Source organism: Hemitrygon akajei, chromosome 10 (assembly GCF_048418815.1).
Source record: "Hemitrygon akajei chromosome 10, sHemAka1.3, whole genome shotgun sequence".
NCBI classification, from domain to species: Eukaryota; Metazoa; Chordata; class Chondrichthyes; order Myliobatiformes; family Dasyatidae; genus Hemitrygon; species Hemitrygon akajei.
This window is the reverse complement of record NC_133133.1, coordinates 140,846,305-140,870,011: the sequence shown is the minus strand read 5'-3', so window position 1 is coordinate 140,870,011 and position 23,707 is coordinate 140,846,305. Positions and strand designations below refer to the sequence as shown.

The 23,707-nt window shown below is 39.0% G+C and overlaps 1 protein-coding gene across 4 annotated transcripts in view; it reads left to right on the top strand.

Moving 5' to 3' along the window:
• The window catches only part of ptprz1a (protein tyrosine phosphatase receptor type Z1a), a 252,244-nt gene that overhangs the window by 142,454 nt on the left and 86,083 nt on the right, over positions 1-23,707 (top strand). For 3 of the 4 annotated variants that reach the window (XM_073059138.1, XM_073059137.1, XM_073059139.1), the window contains exons 8-11: positions 6,050-6,200; positions 10,692-10,876; positions 10,977-11,109; positions 22,449-22,495. In XM_073059138.1, coding sequence (XP_072915239.1) covers positions 6,050-6,200; positions 10,692-10,876; positions 10,977-11,109; positions 22,449-22,495 — 516 coding nt within the window. The remainder of the gene's footprint in view (positions 1-6,049; positions 6,201-10,691; positions 10,877-10,976; positions 11,110-22,448; positions 22,496-23,707) is intronic. The other variant, XM_073059140.1, reaches the window with a different exon arrangement.

The window sequence follows — 23,707 nt, the reverse complement described above, 5'->3', positions numbered from 1 at the left end:
CACTCAATCATTTCAACCTTACATCTGTTGGAGTGTTCACTGACAAGCCAAAGCTCCTGAACCCCCTTAAGAATACAGCAATACTGATGACCTTTCTTTATCTTTACTTAGTAAAGTTAGAGATTGCACATAATCTATTGTACTTAATGAAATCAGAAAAAAATCCTTTGTATTCCTGCGATACACTCAGTGGCCACTTTATTAGGTACACCTGTACGCCTGCTCGTTAATGCAAATATTTAATCACCTAATCATGTGGCAGCAACTCAATCCATAAAAGCATGAAGATAGGGACAAGAGGTTTAGTTGGTGTTCAGTCCGAACATCAAAATTGGGAAGAAATGTGATAAAAGTGACTTTGACCTTGGAATGATTGTTGGTGCCAGATGGGTTGGTTTGAGTATCTCAGCAGCTGCTGATTTCCTTGGATTTTCATTTGAATTCAAAGACCTTAACATTCTCTCATAAGATAACCATTGGTAACCATTACCTACAAGATAACCATTGGCAACTGCTTAGGTGCTATGGTTTGACTTGTTTCCATTTTCTTGCATGAGTTACATAACATAAGTTTGGTGCAGCTTGCAAAGTCCACCATCTGCATCACTTGTTCAGCAAATTATGAGGTTCTGACATTGTGCAACTATAACCTGATATTGCCATTCCCAAATTCACCCTCAGAAAGTTGCAAGTTTGTTACTGATTGACGAGAAGCAAAGTTGGCTATGCACATTCATTGGATGCTCTTTGAGTTTCACATGATAGCTTATTGGCTTTTGGTTTCATTTTTAATTGAGCTGGAACTTCAAAGTGGTGGTGTTGGTGGTTTAAAGGGATACCAGAAAAACAGGTAGACACTTGGATATCCTGTGGTGAGTAATTCACCTCCTAATACTCACAGCCTTTCCATCATCTACAAATCGCATAAAGAGCACATAATGGAGTAGTTGCACTTGCCTGGATGAGTCCAGCTCCTACAGCACTGAAGAAGTGACTTCATTCCAGACAAATTTAGCACTTGAATATTGATTACCAACCCTCCGCTGCAGCTTTGGGAGAGTTGAGCACTCCTATAACTTGTCAAGGCTTATTTGATATCATCTACCAAATCTCCAAATTCTGCTCTTCTCAATGTTAAGTGCAAGAGATATCTAGAAACACCAGAACCTGCCAGCTTCACCAGTGCTGTCAAATTTTACATTCTACTAAATCACAGACATTCTTGGCTGGAGTTCCATCTCCATTCTGGTGTTGGCACTGAGTCACGAGTATAGTCATAGCCCAGAAACAGACCCTTCAGCCAGCTCATCCACATCTAGTAAAATGTCTTCCTGAGCTAGTTGTACTTGCCTTAAATTAACCCGTATCCCTTTAAACCTTTCTTGTGCATGTACTTGCTGAAATGTCTTCCTAACATTGCAATTGTATCCACCTCGTTCCATAAAACCACCACGTTCTGTGTGGAAAATCTTGCCTCTCGGGTCCCTTTAAATCGTTCCCTTCTCACCTTAAAATTATGCCCTCTATTTTATGACTTCCCTATTCTGGGGAAAAAGGCTGTGATAAATCCACCTTATCCATTCCCTCATGATTTAATAATTAGAACCATAGAACATTACAGCACAGAAACAGGCCTTTTGGCCCTTCTTGACTGTGCCAAACCATTTTTCTGCCTAGTCCCACTGACCTGCACCTGGGCCCTATCCCTCTAAACCCCTCTCATCCATATACCTGTCCAAGTTTTTCTTAAATGTCAAAAGTGAGCCTGCATTCGCCACTTCATCTGGCAGCTCATTCCACACTCCCACCACTCTCTGCGTGAAGAAGCCCCCCCTAATGTTCCCTTTAAACTTTTCCCCCTTCACCCTTAACCCTAGTATCCTCTAGTTATTTTCTCCCCTAGCCTCAGTGGAAAAAGCCTGCGTGCATTCACTCTATCTATATCATAATTTTATACACCTCTATCAAATCACCCCTCATTCTTCTATGCTGCAGGGAATAAAGTCCTAACCTATTCAGCCTTTCTCTGTAACTCAGTTTCTCAAGTCCCAGCAACATCCTTGTAAACCTTCTCTGCAAGCTTTCAATCTTATTAATATCCTTCCTGTAATTAGGTGACCAAAACTGCACACAATACTCCAAATTCAGTCTCACCAATGTCTTATACAACCTCACCATTACATTCCAACTCATATACTCAATACTTTGATTTATAAAGGCCAATGTACCAAAAGCTCTCTTTACAACCCTATCTACTTGTGATGCCACTTTTAGGAAATTGTGTATCTGTACTCCCAGATCCCTCTGTTCTACTGAACTCCTCAGTGTCCTACCATTTACCTTGTATGTTCTACCTTGGTTTGACCTTCCGAAGTGCAATACCTCACACTTGTCCGCATTAACCTCCATCTGCCATTTTTCTACCCATACCTGCAACTGGTCCAAATCCCTCTGCAAGCTTTGAAAACCTTCCTCACTGTCCACTACACCTCCAATCTTTGTATCATCAGCAAATTTGCTGATCCAATTTGCCACATTATCATCCAGATCATTGATATAGATGACAAATAACAATGGACCCAGGACTGATCCCTGTGGCACACCACTAGTCATAGGCCTCCACTCAGAGTAGCAATCCTCCACTACCACTCTCTGGCTTCTTCCATTGAGCCAATGTCTAATCCAATTTACTACCTCTCCTTGTATACCTAGTGACTGAATCTTCCTAACTAACCTCCCATGTGGGACCTTGTCAAAGACCATACTGAAGTCCATGTATACAACATCCACTGCCTTCCCTTCATCCACTTCCCTGGTAACTTCCTCAAAAAACTCTAATAGATTGGTTAAACATGACCTACCATGCACAAAGCCATGCTGACTGTTTCTAATAAGTCCCTGTCTATCCAAATACTTGTAGATCCTATCTCTTAGTATTCCTTCCAATAATTTACCTACTACCAATGTCAAACTTACCGGCCTATAATTTCCCGGCTTACTTTTTGAGCCTTTTTTAAACAACTGAACTACATGAGCTATCCTCCAATCCTCCAGCACCTGACCCGTGGATATCGACATTTTAAATATTTCTGCCAGGGCCCCTGCAATTTCAACACTAGTCTCCCTCAAGGTCCGAGGGGATACCCTGTCAGGTCCTGGGGATTTATCTATTCTGATTTGCCTCAAGACAGCAAACACCTCCTCCTCTTCAATCTGTATAAGTTCCATGACCTCCCTACTTGTTTGCCTTGTTTCCATAGACTCCATTCCAGTTTCCTTAGTAAATACAGATGCAAAAAACCCATTTAATACCTCTCCCATTTCTTTTGGTTCCATACATAGCCAACCACTCTGATCTTCAAGAGGACCAATTTTATCCCTTACTATCCTTTAGCTCTTAACATACCTGTAGAAGCTCAGGATTATCCTTCACCCTCAACTCCTTAGTTTCCTTTGCTCCTGGGAAAGCAATCCCAGCCCATCCAATCTCTCATAGCTCAAACTCTCCAGTTGAAGCCACATTATTGGGAAACCTTTCTACGCCCTGTCTAGCCTAATCATGTCCTTCCTATGGTATCATGACTAGAATTACACACAATATGCAAGTGTGGTTTCATCAATGCCTGTACAGCTGTTACATAATATCTCAAATCCTGTATTCAGTGTCCCATCCTTTGAAGGTCAGCATATCATACGTCTTCTTCACCACATGTCTACTTGTGTTGCTATTTTCAGGGAACTATGTACTTTGTGCCCCTAGTTCTCTCTATTCTACAATACTTGCCAAGGCACTTTCATTCATTGAACATGCCCTGCCCTGGTTTACCTTCCCAAATGCATCACTTTGCAATTAAATTCCATTTACTATTCCTTGGACAACTTTTCCACTTGATCTAATTGAATCCTAGAAAGGGCAGCATGGGAATAAATTAACCATGTGTAACACCTATTTAAGGGCAAAAACAATGGTCAAAACAAGAATCCGGCCCAGCAGCGACACTTACATTCCACCAATGAATGAACAAGGGAGTAAATTCTCATAGTGCCAAGATTATCTTCTCTCTCTGCTGATCATCCCAGTATTCAATTAACCACAGCTGATGAATATAAGGTCAAAGCAAATAATCAGTCAAAACTATATTTATACATCTAAAGCAAAAGCATTACAGCATCATTGGATTGCCCTATTGCTTTCCTTGGTCACCAGTCACTCATTCCCTATGATGTGCCCCTGCAGAGTGGCTGGTGGAATGCTGCCCAGTTGCAAGTTGCAAAGGTTGACCTCGAACAGAACTCTACTGTAAGAGGTGCCTGTTAACAGCACCCACCACCAGTAGATCAGGTGAATGGAATGATTACCTCCATCATCTTCCACTTCCACTGCCCACGGTCTCAGGGAAGGCCTCTGCAATGATGATTGGCATCCTCCCCTCAAGGGCACAAAACCAATTCTCCTGAAGGTGAGCGAGGAGTGTATCTGGGGATATATATGAGGTTTGGTGGTGTAATTAGTGAGAAGATACAGTGAGGTATCTGATAAAGCTCTCTGCTAGTTGAATAGCAGTTCTATCTTTCACGAAGGCGTACCTGTAAAGTAAGTGTTGGAGATTTAGGGAGAATAGCATCTGAGAGGTGCCAACATGCAGTACTGTTTTCATGTTCTTGAGACATTTTTAGCATTTACTTTATTTGTAACTATCTCACACTGCAACTTCTCTGTCTGGGGAGCTCCCTGGCTACTTCCAAATAGAAGACATCTCTCCTTCTCTCCAACTTATCTACCAAGGCATCCAGAACCACGCTGGGAAATTAGGACGCCCGCTCCTGCTTGTAATAATTCTCCAGTTTTCAAGGTGATCCCAAAACCCACACAATCCCATCTGCTATCAGTTACTGCCTCTAAGCACTCCTCGTTAAGAAATGCAGGCATGGCTTCAGCAAATATTGGCTGCACATAGTGTTGGCCTTTAACTGGTAGAAATGGAGTTGCTGCTGATTTTTCAGCCAAATCATATTAATAAGGAAGGAGCCTGAATTTTGTATATAGCCTGTGCCATGTTTTTGGCTAATTGTGCATTGCAGTCACAAGCTTATACTTTCCAGGGCTGCCTTAGTCAGCTCTCACTGTTCTGGGTCTCCAGTACTGTACAGTATGTGTCTTTATAGTGATGCCAGTGTGTAGAAGGTCCAGAAGTTTTTCAAACATCTCCCTACCTTTGCAACTACAGCCAATATAATATTACTAAGTACAGCCATTTGGACCTTTTTTATATTAATTAGGCATGAGAATAGATCTATATGTCAAGCTGTGGGTGGTGGACATAACTGCTGAGCACTGGATTAATTGCACCCAGATAGGATCAGGAAATGAAAACCCACATTTGGAGACATGAACAAATGCACTAAAAATTATTTGTCAACCACAGTTAAAATTTGCCAGCGACAAACTTCCAATTATTTCTGTGAAACTGTAGTAATAACTGTACTGGTGTAGAGCCATGTCAGTGCATGTTAGTAATGTGGATTAAACAGTCAACAAAGGCAGTTTTTTTTCTCAAAGGGATTGCCGTTTAATCTTTGGGTTTGGCTGCTTTTATGACTTTCTAATTTAATCTTACAGTTTTATAGTAATACCTGAGCTCCTCAAATGAATTAAAGTCTCATCATATTCAGAGCTCAGCATGAATCTTTGTATTTGCAAATTACCAAAAACATCTTTCCCAGTATTACAATGTAAAGAAGGAAATTTAATCACACAAATCCTCAGTGACATTATTTCAAATTCTTCTTACGGTGCCTTAATAAAACATGAACATTTTCATCCAGAATTAAGCCATTAATAAAGTATTTTAATTGCAAGTGCCCCTGCACAAGAGAAGGGGAATTTGCTGCAGTTTCGGATTTGATTCATGTCCAATCAACTTAGCTAAGAAATTGAAGATTGCAGATGCCAGCTGAGGACAGGTTGATGTTCAACGATTTTGAAGCAGTGAAAAGCCATTAATGTTAAGAGCTCTGAAGGAGTTTTTTCTTTTGACCCTTTGTTCAGCTGGAGGTATTCTGTGAGGTGCTGACCGTGCAACAAGCTGGCTATGTCATGTTGATAGATTATCTTCAGAACAACTACAGAGAGCAGCAGGACCAAGTTGCAGAGCAAGTCTTTTCCTCGTACACAGGGACAGAAGTAATTCCTGACCCAGGTATGTTCAAACTGTTGTACCTTTGAAACAATTTAAAGGGAGAGTTTATTAATCCCATTTGAAATCTCTCAGTGTTTCCTTGAGGAGACTTTTGGTAGATCCTTTACATTACATGAAGAAAGAGCTTTTCTTGATATTTCACAATCTTGATGTCTTTTCAAGTTTTACAGGCAATTAAGTAATTAAGAAGTGAAGTGATTGACCCAGTTTATGAATCAGTTATGCAAGTACAACTTGTTTCAACCAGGAGTGTTAGTCATTTGACATTAACTATGATCATGATTGCTTTATTGGCTAGGTAAAACAAAACTTTGAAGCAGCAATTAAGTGCTGCTACTTTTAATATATTTTATATTTCCTGTGATATAGAAGGAGGATATTCAACTCACTGAGTCAAGCTCACCAAACCAATTCCACTCCCCCAATGATTTAACACTCTACCTATTCTCCCCATAAGCCCATCAACTCCCTCCCCACAGATTCTAACCTAGTTTACAGTGGAAAAATTGCCCACCAACCTGCACACCTTTGGGATGTGAGAGGAAACCAGAGTTGGAAGAAGTTCCACAAGGTCATGAAGAAGAAAATGCTAACTCTTCACAAACAGCACCAGAGTTTAAGATTGAACCTGGACCTCTAGAGATGTGAAGCCGTGGCTTTACTTGCTGGCCAATTGTGCTCGCCTGGTGCCACAGTAGTGAAATGCACAACTGACTCTGCTTTTAGTTGTAAAGCACGGGCACTTTTCACTGTAGTTGTAAAGTGCCTGTTCTTTACAACTAATCAATTACTCTGCAATTTTCATATCGTAGCTCTGTAGGAAATGCACAGGTACTTTTGAATGCAAACAGCAAATATACCAAGATAACCTGTACTTGTAATGTTATTTCAGGAATAAAATTTTAGTCTTAGTGTAATAGAGAGATTGTCATTTTTACATCTTGTTAGATCCCTGGAATCTTCCACATCAACTTGAGCAGACATATAGAACTCATGGTTGATAACTTCGCTGAAAGGTGGTGCCTCATGCAGAGTGATTCACTCAAGCACGACACTGGATTGTCAACACATGTTCAGCTATCTGGATTGGGGTTTGAGTCTAGAACCTATGCTACTATTGATTCAGAGCTGAAGACAGATTTGCATAATACGTCTTGGGTTCTATATGGACAAGCACATTATGTTGTCATTTGTAGCATTATCATATTGGGTCTAATGATAAGACCCTGACAGACTGCCTTTATCCATTTCTGAGTGAGCTGGCCTTTTCAGTTTTGTGACCTCACATTTTTCCACACTTTGAATGTATTCTCAGACTGGGCATGTGTGGGAGTGTCATATGAGCGAAGAGTTACAAAAGTCCTCATTAAATTGATGTGTACTGGAGGGTGAATTCAAACCAACTTCTCTTGCATTTTGCTCAGATGTAGGAAATTTGAATTGTAAATTTGAAATCATTAGAAGGAGGATTTTGAAATTTATATGTTTAATGTCTGGAAAAGTACGAAGGTAAAATATAAGATACACATAACACAAAAAGGAACTTATGCTTTTCGATCACCTCATCTTTTTCTGTTTTGCGAATATTTAAACTCCTGCCTGAGCGAAAATTGTGCCATTAGTCTGATTGAAGCCAATACCAAGGGCAGACAAATGAGTCTTCAACATCAGCTGACCTTTGGGGTTACATATTTACTGCAACTTCCCTCCAGAATCTGTGCATGAATTAAGTTTGGCCATCTACTGTTCATTTCAACTTATTTTGATGTTTGTTTTAAATCCCTGTTGGAATACAAGCTATTTAGAACTGATCTCAATCTGCGCCCCTTTTCTCCTCCGTATCCATCATCTATTGTAGTATATTTCAATCACAACCTGTGCAGTCTTTAACCCAATCCCTTTGTTTTGCTCCATTTTGTCTGAATTTTCCTGTCAACACACTCTGTAATTCATTCTGAGTCGGAAGTGGCCTGATGTTCAGAATATCTTTAACTTAAAAATAAGATAATTTTAAAACTCTTTTTTAAAAAAAAGAGCACCATTTCTGGCCTTGAAGCGCCATCTGGTGTTGAAACGATGATTTTTTGACAAGAACTATATTTGAAGTAATGCTCAAATATATAAAATTGATAAACTGGTTTATTGTTATCACCTGTATTAAGGTGCAGTGAAGTGCTTTATTTTGCATGCCATCTATTGCTTTTCATTGTAACTTGGTACATTACAACAATAATCAAAAAATTAACTGTATCATAGTGTTGCTGGCACTGTTTTTCAAATTGTGACTGGGTTTACAGAAGCATGCTCGGATTATACAAGACTTATTATAAACTAACTTCAGAAATATTTCAGAGTGCATAATAGCAGCTCCCCCTCCTTATTCTGAGTCTGATAGTCATGAATTCAAGTCCCATTCCAGAAATAAATCTATAATACAGATTGAGACTTCTGGTGGGTTACAGCTTTGTTGGAGGTGCTGTCTTTCAAATACATCTTTTGACTCCACTATGCTAGCTTATGGTGGTTGTCCTGATGGGGAATGTTGGTGTTCTGTCCTCAAAACTGAAGTTGCTGCTTTCAGTATGGAGTTATTTAGCATGGAGCACTCTTGGTAGGTTCCCACTGGGAATGCCACATGGATTCTGCCTAGGCTCTGATTGCTGTTATCAACAGGGGTATAGGGTAATAGGAAACTGGTCATCAAGGACCCTGATCAACCAGGACATGCTCTCTTCTCATTATTACCACTGGGGAGAAGGTATAGGTGTGTAAAGATGCACAATCAACTTTTTCGAGAGAGCTTTTCTCCTCTGTCATCACGTTTCTCCATGAACCCATGAACACCACCTCTTTTGCATAATAAAGCTGATTCTAATTTGTATAACTATTTGATGATTTCTATTCATTTTTAATTGAATTATTTATTAGAATTTGTTAATTATATCTGAATGTCAGTTATTAAAAAAATAAAATAATTCATAATAAGTCTCTTCTCCATTCCAGCCTTACTATCAGGAGGGCTTGAGGGACAGAGCCTTTGAACTCAATGCACTGGGTCTAGTTCCTATCCAAACCATAAACTCGGGTGGACTACAGCCACGGCCTTTACCTCTACTCCTTCTGCCCTCTTGGATGTATGTTAGACATTCCAAATCACTATAATGATTAAGAAAGGTTGAAGGCTTCTATGGGCCCCACCCACTATTTTTTCCTTGGATAGTTTGGCCATTTATCTCAATTGAACATGGGAAATTGTAAATTAGCAGCCACATTTCCCACTTTACAGTAGAGACTAAACTTATAAAAATAGTTATTTCGCTGTAATTCATTGTGGAAATCCTAAGCTAGCAAAAGAGCTCTGAAAATTGAAGACATGACTTTGCACACAAAGCAATCAAAAATTATTCCACAACTGTATTTTCCCAAAATATCTCTTTCACTCCCAATAGTGCTGATGTTCGCTGAGGTACCAGAGAACCGAAAGTGAACAGAGGCAGCAAACTTTGTTTAACCACAGAAAACATCAAATCCAAGGTTTACCTTGGTTTCTTTCAATATTTATGGTAATTTAACAGATAAAGGAGATAAATGCAAGAAGAGAAATATACTGGTATAGATTTTGACATTAATTACCACCTCAAAAACACCCTGCTTTTGAGCTGTGGCCAGTTGTTGTGTTATGACTAGTAAGGTGCCGAAAGGATCATTACTTGGGTCCCAACTATTCTTGATCAAGGTAAACAATTTGATGAAAGGGGACAAAGTAATATTTGTAAGTTTGCTAATGATTCAAGACTAGGTAGATTTGGGGGACAACTTTGTCAAGCACTTTCGCTCCATCAGTAGCAGTGAGAACTTCCTGGTGGCCAACCATTTTAATTCCACTCCCCATTCTCATTGTGACATGTCAGTCCATGGCCTCCTCTACTGCCACAGTGAAGCCACCCTCAATTCCATCTGAGTCGCCTCCAATCTGACAGCCTTCCTAGCTGTCCTAGAAAGTTATCTGGTTGCTATGGTGTAGATGGCTGTAGGAGAAATGAAGCGGGGTTGGGGAGAATTGATGGGCATGTGAGAAAGAACATGATACAGGGAAATAAATGTTGGAAGAGAAATGGTGGGAATGATCTGAGATTCAGCAGAGACACGGTGTGGAATCTCTTCCTACATATGAGAAATATCAAACATATGTCAGTGACAGAAAATTTTTGTTTCTCCTTCTATTCAAAGAAGAATCTGTAAATGCAAATGGTTAATTAGTGATCTGAGATTCTCTCTTTTCTCCATAAAGAAATTAATCATTATTACACAAGTAGTAATCAACCCCACAATGATTTGAGGTGTGTGCATCAGCATAACAAAAGGAACTTTCCTCTGCTCTTGTTTATTTGCTGGCTTGATACTGACATAGAGCAGTAATGCACTAATTATTAGGTTGAGCTGTAGTAAGTTCAATGTACTTTATGTAAATCTTTGACTCTTTCTTCAAAGTTTGCAGTTCGGAACCTCAGAATCTCCAAGTAGATGCAAAGAATGATACCTCTTTGCTCGTTCTCTGGGAAAGACCAAGGGCAGTTTATGGTGATCTCCTGGAGCGATATGCAGTGTTCCACCAGCAGTTAGATGGAGATGACCTGACCAGACATATGTTCCTGACGGATGGGGATCAGGACATGGTAATATGTAACACACAATATAGTTAACAAGAAAGTGTGTAATTGTACTGTAGTATTATTGTCAGACCCTCTAATTATAATCCAATGGTTCATTTCTCAGGGAGCCATTCTTAGCAACTTACAACCAGATACCAGTTATGTTGTTCAAGTGGTTGCCATATGCTCAGATGGCCTGTATGGGGTATACAGTGAAAAATTTGTCGTGGACATGCCCATGGAATTTGAAGACCCAGGTAAAGCTGAATCCAATGCTTCCTTGTAGTTCCTCGCCCCTTCGCTCGGGTGTCCTCTGGGCCTCTGCTCTATAGAAGTGGTCTTAGATTGAGATTCTGCAGGTCTGAGATCAGTGCAATCCTGGTTGAGGAGAATTGAGCTTCAACACTTATTTAAAATTTATTGCAATAACTTTTAAAAATGGGTTATTACGAATGCCCAAGTTTGCCAGTCCTCTGGATTGTGCTGATAAAGCTTCGCAATGAAATGTCAAGTCAACTTGGTGTGTTACTTATGGTGGTGGGATTCCCTTGTTTGCTGTAGCTGGTGTGACAGTGCTGATGGCATTTTCTTTTAAAAGGTGTGAGCAAGGTGGTTGATACCTGCTGGCTGTGTGTTTGCTGCTTCAATCTGATATGGCAATGTGCAGGTTATCTTCCAGAACTAAACGGCTCAAATTCCCCTTGCTTTCTGTTCGCTGCTTGTTGGGATAGTCGATACATTGCTGCTTCTTCCAAAACCGAAATAGTCGCAACAAATTCTTGTAGTTATTTATTGAGCTTGAGGTCTCTGTTTGTTGTCAAGTGCATCTTGAGGAGACATTTTTTAAAGCAAATTATTTTAGCTGTGAAGGCACCAGATACTTTAATAATTCATTAATGCTAAGGAGGTATGAAGTGACTGAAGCCCATATCATAATTTCAGCAGCCAAAAAAAACAAAACCCTTTGAAGAGCATGTGCTGCCATGAACGGAAAACAGAAAATGCTGAGATATTGAAAGGTTATGAGATGTTAACTCTGTTTTCTCTTCATAGATGCTGACTGGCCTTCAGCATTATCGGTTTTATTTTTTTTAACCCTGTTTCTGTTTCCTTCAATCAATTTAAATGCATTGCCCTTGATATACTGTAGGCAACCAAGTACTGTATCTGTGAGTGAAACTAACATCAGTTCACTCTCCCTCTCACCTACTGAGGTGTTGCTGTCAATTGTCAACCTGGTGTATTCAGAACACCATTTAACATTCAGCTTCTGTAATTACTATATGGGCTGCAATAAATGGAGATAATTTTGTTGCAAGTTAAACTAGTGATTGAGCATCCTTTGTACAGGTAGGAATGATCAGACTTCTTTCTTCAGTCTTAATCTGAATCACAGTAGTTTGCAGTACTAGATTAGCTGGGAAATTATATTTTCCCTCTTTTGAAATGTAAATACCAGTTGGATTTTCTGCACCTATGAAGTCAGTTATTCTTCATCACCAACTGAAGTTTACATGTAAAGTTCTATATCACCACATCTAACTTCTACTGGAAGGGCCAGGAGCGTGCAAAGAAAAGATGAGTGGCTCCCAGTCAGCTACAACTCTCACTGAGTTTGCTAACTTTATAGAAATCTCATGTGGAAGGGTGTGAGTTTTTGCCAATTCAGTTGTGACAAACACTAAAAATAGGAAATTTGCAAGCTTGGAACCAGTGAAAAGGCAGATGGCGGCTTTTGTAACTAGGAAGCAAAATTCAGACAATTACTACTTTGAAATCTCCTTGCTTAATTCTGAAGTGTAATTACAGTTTGTAATGAACATGCTCTGGAATCTAATTATTTAACTTCTGGTCCCCTGCCATTCCTAACCTAACAATGCTCAGACAAGTAACTCCACTAAAAATTGACTTTTAAAACTCTATCAAAGAAAACCTTGCCAGAATTTTGACTAGGTCAAATTATTAAAATTCTTCTTTTATTTCTTACATTATTGATTACCGTTACTTGACTCACATCACGTGCTTAATAAGACCATAAGATATAGGAGCAGAATCAAGCTATTTGACACATAGAGTCTGCTCTGCCATTTCAACATGGCTGATCCAATTTTCCTCTCAGCCCCAATCTCCTGCCTTCTCCCGATATCCCTCCACACCCTGACCAATCAAGAATCTATCAAGCTCTGCCTTAAATATACACAAGGACTTGACCTCCACAGCTGCCTGCAGCAAAGAATTCCACAAATTTACCACTCTCTGGCTAAAGAAATTCCTCCTCATCTCCGTTCTAAAAGGACATCCCTCTGTTCCTAGGTTGTGTCCTCTGGTCTTAGACTCTCCCACCATAGGAAACATTCTCACCACATTCACTCCATCAAGGCCTCTCAATGAGATCACCCCTCATTCTTCTGAATTCCAGCGAATACATGCCCAGAACCATCAAACGCTCTTTATATATCAAGCTATTCAATCCTGGAATCATTTTCATGAACTTCCTTTGAACCATCTCCAGTTTCAGCACATCCTTTCTAAGATAAGGGGCCTAAAATTGCTCTCAATGCTCCAAGTGAAGCCTCACCAGTGCTTTATAAAGTCTCAACATCACATCCTTGCTTTTATATTCTAGCCCTCTGTAAATAAATGCTAACGTTGCATTTGCCTTCTTCATCACAGACTCAACCTGCAAACTAACCTTTGGGGAATCAAGCACAAGGATTCCCAAATCCCTTTGCACCTCGGTTCTTTGTATTTTCTCTCCATTTAGAAAATAGTCAACCCTTTCATTTCTTCTACCAAACTGCTGACCATACACTTCCTGACACTGTATTCCATCTGCATTTCTGTGCCCATTCTTCTAATCTGTTTAAGTCCATCTGTAGTTTATCTATTTCCTCAAAACTACCTGCCCCTCCACCTATCTTCATATTGTCTGCAAACTTTGCAACAAAGTAATCAATTCCATCATCTAAATCATTGACGTTTAATGTAACAATTATCAGTTCCAACACAGACCTCTGTGGAACACCACTAGTCACTAGCAGCCAATCACAAAAGTCTCCCTTTATTCCCACTCTTTACCTCCTGCCAATCAGCCACTGCTTTATCCATGCTAGAATCTTTCCTGTAATACCATGGGCAGGTAGCTTGTTAAACGACCACATGTCTGGCAGCTTATCAAAGGCCTTCTGAAAATCCAAGTACACATTGTTAACTGATTCTCCATTGTCTATCCTGCTTGTTATTTCTTCAAAGAATTCCAATAGATTTGTCGGGCAAGATTTTCCCTAGAGGAAACCATACTGAATTCAGCCTATTTTATCATGTGCTTCGAAATATCCTGCGACCTCATCCTTAATAATCATTTTCAACATCTTCCTAACCACTTAGATGAGACTAACTGGCCTATATTTTCCACAGTTCTGCCTATCTTCCTTCTTGAAGATTGGAGTGACCTTTGCAATTTCCCAATCTTCTGAAACTAATCCAGAACCTAGTGATTCTTGAAAGATTGACACTAATACCTCCATGATCTCTTCAGCCACCTCTTTAAAAACTCTGAAGTGTACACCATCTGGTCCAGGTGACTTATCCACCTTCAGCCCTTTCAGTTTCCCAAGAGTCTTCTCTCTAGTAATGGTAACTTCACACACTTCATGACCCCTGACACCTGGAACTTCCACCATACTGCTAGGGTCTTCCACCATGAAGACCGATTGAAAATACTTATTCAGTTCATCCACCATTTTATTGCCCCCCCCCCCCCCATTACTACCTCTCCAGCATCATTTTCCAGTGGTCCAATATCCACTCTTGCCTCTCTTTTACACTTTATGTATCTGAAGAAACTTTTGGTATCCTCCTTAACATTGTTGGCTAGGTTACTTTTATATTCCAAATTTACCTTCTTAATTACTCTTTCATTTGCCTTCTGTTGGATTTTAAAAGCTTCCCAATCCTCTATAACTTCCCTCTATTTTTTGCTCTATTATATGCCCTCTCTGGCTTTTATGTTGGCTTTGACTTCTCTTGATAGCCACAGCCGTGTCATGTTTCCTTTATAATACTTCTTCCTTTTTAGGATGTACATATCCTGTGCCTTGCAAATTACTTTCAGAAAGTCCAGCCATTACGGCACTGCTGTCCTCCTCGCCAGTGTTCTTTTCCAACCAATTCTGGCAAACGCCTCTCTCATGCCTCTGTAATTCCCTTTACTCCACTGTCATACTGATACTTCTGATTCTAGCTTCTAAAATTTCAGGGTGAATCTGATCATATTATGATCACTCTCCCCTGAGGGTTCTTTTACCTTAAGCTCTCTGATAATTCAGGTTCATTACACAACACCAAATCCAGAATAGTTGATCCTCTAGTGGGCTCAACTACAAGCTGCTCTAAAAAGCCACCTCGTATGAACTTTAGAAATTTCCCCCACCTGGAATTCAGCACCAACCTGATTTTCCTAACCTACCTGCATATCGAAATCCCCCATCAGTATTGTAACATTGCCTTTTGTCATGTATTTTCTATCTCCTGTTGTAATTTGTAGACTACATCCCTATTACTGTTTGGGGGTCTGTACTCAACTCCCATCAGGGACTCTTTGTTTCCTTGCAGTTCCTTAGCTCTATCCACAATGATTCAACACCTTCCTACCTGATGTCACCCCTTTCTAATGACTTGATTTCAATTTTCCCAACAATGCAACACCAGCCCGTCAACCTTCCTGCCTGCCCTTCCGATACAGTCTGTCCCCTTGGACACTAAGCTCCCAGCTGTAATCTTCTCTCAGCCATGATTCATTGATGCCTACAACATCATACCTGCCAATCTGAAAATGCGCTGCAAGTTTATCTACCTTATTCCATATACAACGTGTATTCAAGTCCAACACCTTCAGTCCTGTATTTATCCTTTTTGATTTCGTCCGCCTTTTACATTGTAACTCATCCTGTTGAGTGCAATTTTGCCCTTTCAGCACCCTCTCCTCTCTACACACTGCCTCTGCTTGTGAACCAGCTGCCTCATCTTCAGCACTGTTATCCACCTTTCCTACAATACTTCTTGCATTGAAATGCATGCAGCTCAGGACACTAGTCATACCTTGCTCAAACTTAAGATTCCTAACTTTGCCTGAGATCTTACCAACATTTGCCTCCACAACCTCTCCACTAACTGTTCTTGCACTCTGGTTCCCATGATGACAACAATCATTTGAAGAAAAATTTACCGGTTGTTATTGTTAAATAATCCTTTCAGTTATTCATCCTTCTGATCAATAAGTAATAAGCCTGCAAGTACAGCTGCGGATGTGTCTGTGGTGTACTGAATGCTATACTACAAAATCCACAGAATTACCCTACTTCAGCCTTGGAGAATTTTCCTTTCTAATCCATATATGGTACCCATAGATTCCCAAAGATTATCAATAGACATGTTATTTACACTTAGATTGATTGATATACTGCATTAATTTTGAATGACATTTAATATACATATTTTATTTATTCATTGACGGGGAGTGGATATCGCTGACAATGCAAACATTTATTGTCGAGTACTTTACAGTGGTGAGTCTGGAATCACACATAGGACAAGTCAAGGAAGAATATTAGATGTCCTGCCCTTAAGAATATTAGTGAACCAAATGAGTTTTTAATGTAATAGTGGAGTTCTATTACTGAGATTAGCTTTTTGAAATATTCAATTTTTAATAATTACTTGAGTTTAAATTCCCTGGCTGTAGTAGTACAATTCGAACGCATGACTTTGGATCAACGGTCTAGAGCTCGGTTTGCTAGAGGGAATTTAGAATTCCAAGTAGAAATTAACAAACTTTTCTGCTCTCAAGAGAATAAAGCAATTGAAATTATTTTGTTTTGTATCCAAGATAAAATCTCTATATCCTTAAAAATACCTTACCCTGTAGGTCACCAATTTGTCGGCAATTTAACAAGTTTCTAAATGAGGGAAAGTGGATTGAATTGAGCAGGCCGAAAATTTGTGGAGCATGAAGAGCAGGATGTTTTTGGAAATACTATCATGGCTGGTGATTGACCTTTGCTGTCATTCTGTAGACATCAATAGATCACTAGCTATATTCACAGATAATGGACAAGGGATCATGGAATAGAGCCAGTCTCTGAATGATTATTCTTGTTTCGAGGATATGATGAAAAGTAATGAGGTGCAGAGAATTTCACTGTGTGATTTATATTTGTTGCTTTCCTAATTCTAGGTCTAAATTTCAATACACACTGATCTACTTGTATGTCATTGCCTCTGCTTTTCTGCTCTATTTATAACACTGGACTGTCTACATTTAAGTATGCTTTCACTTCTCATACTTACACTTAACTGAAAATATTAACAGTTTTATTTTGGCAAGGTACTTGCAAGACATTTTTTAAATGTGATCATTCATTGCAATATATTAGTACTAAAAATGTGCTAATATACTGTGATGAAAACTTACATTTAGCTTTAAATGTTTATAGAAATTAGTTCTAAACCCTAGTATAGAAATTCAAACAAATCTCTAAGTTATAGACACAAGATAATCAATCAATTAATACCTTATTTCTTATATGATTGGGCAAGGCAACTCTATAGAAATGGGGATGATCCATAAGCATATGCAATGTTACTGCCACTTGTGCCACCAATGTTTTTTTTTATTTAACAGACATCCTTCCATGTTAGAAGTTGTATGTTTAAATGTATTGCATATTTTTCAAAATATAGCACCATACCTTTGATTAAATTAAGGATGACAGCGATAATTACAATAGTGAAAAATAGCCAGAATTATCCTGATCGATATGCCACATTCTTTTAATGGAACTGAATTATTAAAATTCTGGTCTTGAACTTTTGACCAAATCTTTTACTTTGATTTCACTTGCCTGCATTCAGGGTTTAAAGCTCCCAGTCTTACAATAGAAACATTTCTCAGACCATGTGCAAAATCACAACCACCACTGTAAGGCAGGCGTGGTGAGAATGGAGGAAGCCGTGTCAGAGTGAGTGCAGTCAGTGTGACATTGAACATCTGCTCCGTACCTTGAAAGTGGTGGCAGCCCCATCAGAGTTTTTTTTTTGTCACTGCTAATCACTCCATGGAAAAAGTGGTTCCAGTAATTCATCATGTCTGGTTCTAATGGGTAGGAATAGAGATGACATGGAGTCAGTGGGTTGCACAGTATTGAAATAGTATCGAACCCAGGTCATTGGAGCTCTGAGGCAGCAAACATTCTTGTTGCAACTTTGTGACGCTGCTGAAAATAAACCCTGGAAAATCAAGCTGGTTGGGCTTTTCCAAACCCAACCATTCATAATCACCTAACAATGCTGAAAATAGAGACTCATTAAAAAAAAGCATACCTGGAAGCCTCTATAAAAAGTCAAAGTTGAGTTAATTGCTGTATGCATGGTTGCAGTGAAAATATTCCTTGCAACAGCATCGTATAAGCAGCATTTATAAAAAGAAACATAAATTATTCATGATTTTTACAATAAAACACAATAAGAACAAAAAGTCAATATTCATTTTAATGCGAAGTGGTCATGGTGTTGCTAAACTTTGGTGATTAAGATTATGGTTCAAGGCCTGAATGGCTGAAGGAAAGTAGCTGTTCTTGAACCTGGTACTGTGGAACTTGAGGCTTCTGTACCTCCTGCTTATCATCAAGTCCCCCACCATCCAAGCCATGCTGTCTTCTCACTGCTTCCCTTGGGGAGGAGGTACAGGAGCAGAAGCTCCCACACCAACAGGTTCAGGAACAGTTATTACCTCTCGACCATCAGGCTCCTGAACCAGAGGGGATAACTTCACCCACATCTGCACTGCACTGAATCCTCAACCTATGGACTTACTTTCAAGGACTCTACAGCTCATGTTCTCAACATTATTTATTATATTATTTGTTTTTTTTTCACTTGCACATTGGTTGCTAGTCTGTCTTGGTGAGTACCTTTTCATTGATTCTATTGTGTTTCTTTATATCTACTGTGAATGCCTGCAAGAACATATACCTCAGGGTAGTATATGGTGAAATACACAATATATTCTTCAATAATAAACTTACTTTGAACTTACGCTGAGCACTCATATTGCTGTACCAGACCATGATCAAACCAGCCAGGAATCATTCTATCACACATACACTAGGAGTGACTGTTGTTGAAGGGTTTCTTTTAGAGGGCTGGTGTCTTAATTTGGCATCATAAATCTTTGATATTTATTGCACTGCATAGAGGGTAAGAGGTTCTGGTGTTGTTAAATTGAGACCATGTGTACATCCTTGAGGCTCTAAAGATGTAGCAATGTTGTCATATCCACTCATTACTGAGTGGTGTGCTTCATGTCTCTTTTTCATGAACCTGGCAAAAATCCCTGATGATCAAGTAATGTGATCATCCTTGGGAGAATCCAAATAGAATTTGCTGATTTGATGATGAAATGCTTGACTTACGGAATTTTATCTCTCTTCTATGCAACACCTGAACCTTTTGGGTCTGTACTGACTCTACACACTGTTGACTGTCATCAAAGCAGTAAGAAGGCCAGGCAGCACTTGTAGAGAAACCTTAATATTTTGGACCAATGACCCTTCAGAACAGAAGTTTAGAAACAAGCAGTGCTTTAAGTTGCAGAGAGAGAGGGAGAGCTGGAAAGAGCAAAGGGAATGTTTGTGATGAGGTAAAGACCAAATGCGCCTAGGTGACATAGTTGAAAGAAAGATCTGACCTCTCTAGAGCAGTATAAACAGACGCAGATAAGTTAGGACAAATGGAGAGAAAAAAATAGGCATGCAATCATTGGAATGCTGTTGACTATTTATGACAAAGGCCAAATAGTTTTAAGGTGAATGGGGGAAAGGTTAAAGGAGATTTACTTGACAAGCTGTTTTACACGGACTGTGGTAGGTGCATGGAATGTACTGTCAGGTTCTGAAAGCAGATACAATAACAACATTTAAGAGGCATTTGGACAATTACATGCACAGGCAGAGAATGGAGGGATATGTCCATTTCAATTTGGGATTATGATTGGTACAGATATCGTGGGCTGCAGGACCTGTTCCTCTGTCATACCATTCTGTATTCCTTTGAAAATAGATCTCTTCCTGGAAGCCAGTATTTTCCTACTCAGCTGTAGACAGTTTCCCAAGTGGTTTTAGCTGGGTAACCACTTGGACGCTTATCTACATTTAGGGTGGAGATGACATTTCATCAGCATCTTCTAAGCCTGATGCAGTTTCTTGACCCGAAATGTCAATGATCCTTCTGCTCCCGTGGATGCAGCCTGAACCACTGAATTTCTTAAGTAATTTGTTTTCTTTTTCTTCTGTATAGCCTTGAATACTGCAGAAGATTATAGTAAAGCATAAAAACATGTCAATTCCATATATATTACAATGGAAACTCTATCTGTAGAGTCTTAAGCCTTACATGTTCTTTGTAAGGAAGGGTAACAATTATGCTATTGGCAATTACATTCAGAGTAAAATAAATGGAGGAAGTGTGATCTCTATTGTGAACATTTAATAAATAGGTTAAGCCTTGTAAAACCTATTCATTGTTTTCAGTATAATGGGAAATATTATGTCAAAATCTGAATTTTCTGCTTTTTGAATGACAGTTGCTTCTAATAATTATTTTGTATTAGCAGCTGGTGAATCTCTCAGTCTATTCAGGGGCCTCTTGAGTGTTGGTGTGTGCATAGTGAAATTATTATACGTTTCTGTGAAATTATTATAAAGGCATATTTTAACTGGATTTGTTTACCATTGTGAAAATACTGATGATCTACTAACAATGGTTTGAGACTGGATTATACTTTACAACCACTGTTGCTTAGCTACAAGGAAACTGGGAATCTCATCACCATTTCTTTTCAGCATTGCACTGAGCAAAGCCAAGGTAAGACATCCTGGCATTGTACTGTGATTTTACTTTTATTGCTTTCAATTGCTTTTAAAGATCAGTGACAACAAAATCAAATTAATTATGTTAGAAAGATTCACAGATAGTCCTTTCCTTCAAATTACATTAACTCTGCATCCTGTTTAACTTCAGAATCATAACATAGTCAACAGAGCCTGTGAAATTATTATAAAGGCATATTTTAATTAAAGATTAATGTCCAAACTGCAGAGAATGGTGACCAGGAATAATATGATTTGCAAAGCACACAATCTAAAAGCCATGTTCAGTCATTTATTCAGAGGATGGCAGATCTGTGACCTTTCCACTTTTTCAATCAGTCTTTTGGGTATCTGATTCTTCTATAAATTCTATCAGCCTCAGTCTTGATCCTGCTGAATGAGTGGGCATCTACAGCCTCCAGGTTTGACAAAGTCTGCACAAATAAATTTCTCCTCATCTCAGTATTAAAGTATTTCTTACCCTAAGAAAACTTCCCTTTGTTCTGAATTCTCCAGTCAGAACGAACAGTCTAGTAGCTTCTATGCTCTCAAAATATCACTTAAGGTCATTACTCATTCTTCTAAACTGCAGTCGCAAGAGGCAGAGTCTGCACAGCCTTCCCTGATGGGATAATCCCCTTATTCCATTTGTTATGTCCACTTGCTGTGGTTCTGAAATATGCAGTTTTCATCTGGAAAGAATCTTACTGTAAATGGTGCTGGTAAGTGAACTAGAAACTTGGGCTCAGAAGACGGAATTCAGGCCATGTTCTATGACCAGATCACCACCCAATGACCTGCATTGTTGGTGATGTCATCCACATAAATTTGCCACGTTCACCATGAAGTTTTACAAAGCCAGTTAATTGGATAGCTCCCTTCTCCACTGCAATTTTGTCTGATGTCAGATGGCATTAAATAACTGTCTCCACTACCAAGCAAAAGCTGTCAGGACAGGCAATGAGCCTAGTAACAGAACTGAAGCAAACTACGAAGGTGTGAATTATAAGTCCTAAGGGCTGAAGTATGCAAATAGTCAAGTGACCAGAAAAGAGTAAATGTTTCATATTAAGGAAAGCTGATCTCGATGAGTATTTCCAATATTTTCAAATTTCATGCACTAATTATCATTGAAGCCATCCTTGGCTCATTGAACTAAATCTGGTTTTGATTCAGGCTAAGACACGTATTGGTTGCCCTCAATTTAACCGCTTCTCTGAAAGTGTATGTCAGGCTGAAATGTCAGTAGCAGCAACCTCCTCTAATTCATCAAAGTAACTTTTCCTATTTCCTTGAGTGCCTATACCTGGCACTCAGAGGTCCAGTTTCCTGAAGGTAGTGGGGCAGCATGAAATATTGGGCTAATATTTGTCCCTTCCATCCCTCCCATGAGAGGCTATTCCCACCACTAATGCATTAGTTAGCATGACTTACTTTAAACTAGACCAGAGAGAGAAGTTGGGATTTATTGCCAAAATCAGAATATTATCTGGTTCATTGTAAAGTCTAAATGAGCATATATTACCCAATATTTAATATGTAATGAGTGAATTTGTTGGCATCAATTATCATGATGTCCATCGCAAATGTGAAAATTGTTTCCGTTTAATCATGAAAACAATGTTTTTGTTTTCATCTAATTCAGTTTGTTTTATTTTAATACTTTGCAGATATTGATACATTTCTCAATTTTAGTGACGCATATGGAGATATGGAGGTAAAGAAGACTTTTAAATCATTCTTTGTTATCTATTCCAGCTTGAATGTGTCACTGTGGATAGATTCAATTGTGGATATGAGGGACTTTTTAATTAAATACTACCATTAAATTTTTTAAAAGATGCCTTAAACCACAAGAAAACTATTTTAATTAAACCATAATTAACTGTGTCAGTGGGGATATTATAGCTTTTAACTTTGTGTTTCTATCTGTGCTCAGTTTTTGAAATGAAATGCATAAATTTTGTTTTCCATTCAGCAGTTGCTGCTGATTTCATACTGAACTCTGTCAGAGGCAATTTCTTTTAGTACTGCTGTGGGGCCTATCAAGATGGCTATAAAATTAAAAGTTCAATAATATTTTTAGAGTTTCCAAATATTGGATGCGTTTTATGTACATTAATACATACTTATATTCAGATTAAGCTTACAGATTTTATTTTTGGAATATAAGGCTGTGCAATGGGATAGTTTGAAAAGGGAAGTCCTCTGCTTTAATGATTTTGTTTTTTGGGATCTCATTATTGACAGAAAGACCAACAATAATCGCCTCTCCCTAATTACTCTTGAGAAGGTGAAGCTATCCATTTTCTTACACTATCTGAGTCCTTTGAGAGAAAGTGCTCCCAAAATAGTGTTGGGGAGTGAGTTTGAGGTTTTAGATCCAGAGAAGAAAAAGGACCACTGATATGTTTCCATGTCAGGGTGGTGAGGGCGTTCCTGTGGCCTTAAAGCACCTGTCATTCTTGGTGCTACAGATGACAGTGCAGAGAGATGTTGTCAGAGTAGCCTGACCAAGTAATGACATGAATAGTGCTTCTCATGCAAGAACTGCACAATGTTTAAAGAAGGTATGATTCCCCTGTAGTATTATTTTACCTCCTGTTTTAATCTTCTGTTGAATACAAAAATGAACGGTGTTATTTGGTTACATTTTCACACTAGTGCCATAAAGGATATGAGCAGAATTAGGCGAGTTGGTCCACTGAGTCTGCTGTACCATTTTGTCATGGCAGATTTATTATCCCTCTCAACTGCATTCTCCTGCGTTCTCATTGTGACTTTTGATGCCCTTATTAATAAAAAGCCTATCAACCTCTTCCTTAAATATACTCAATGACTTGGCCTCCACAGCCATCTGTGGCAATAAATTCCACAGATTCACCACCCTCTGGCTAAAGAAATTCCTCCTCATCTCTCTTCTAAAGAG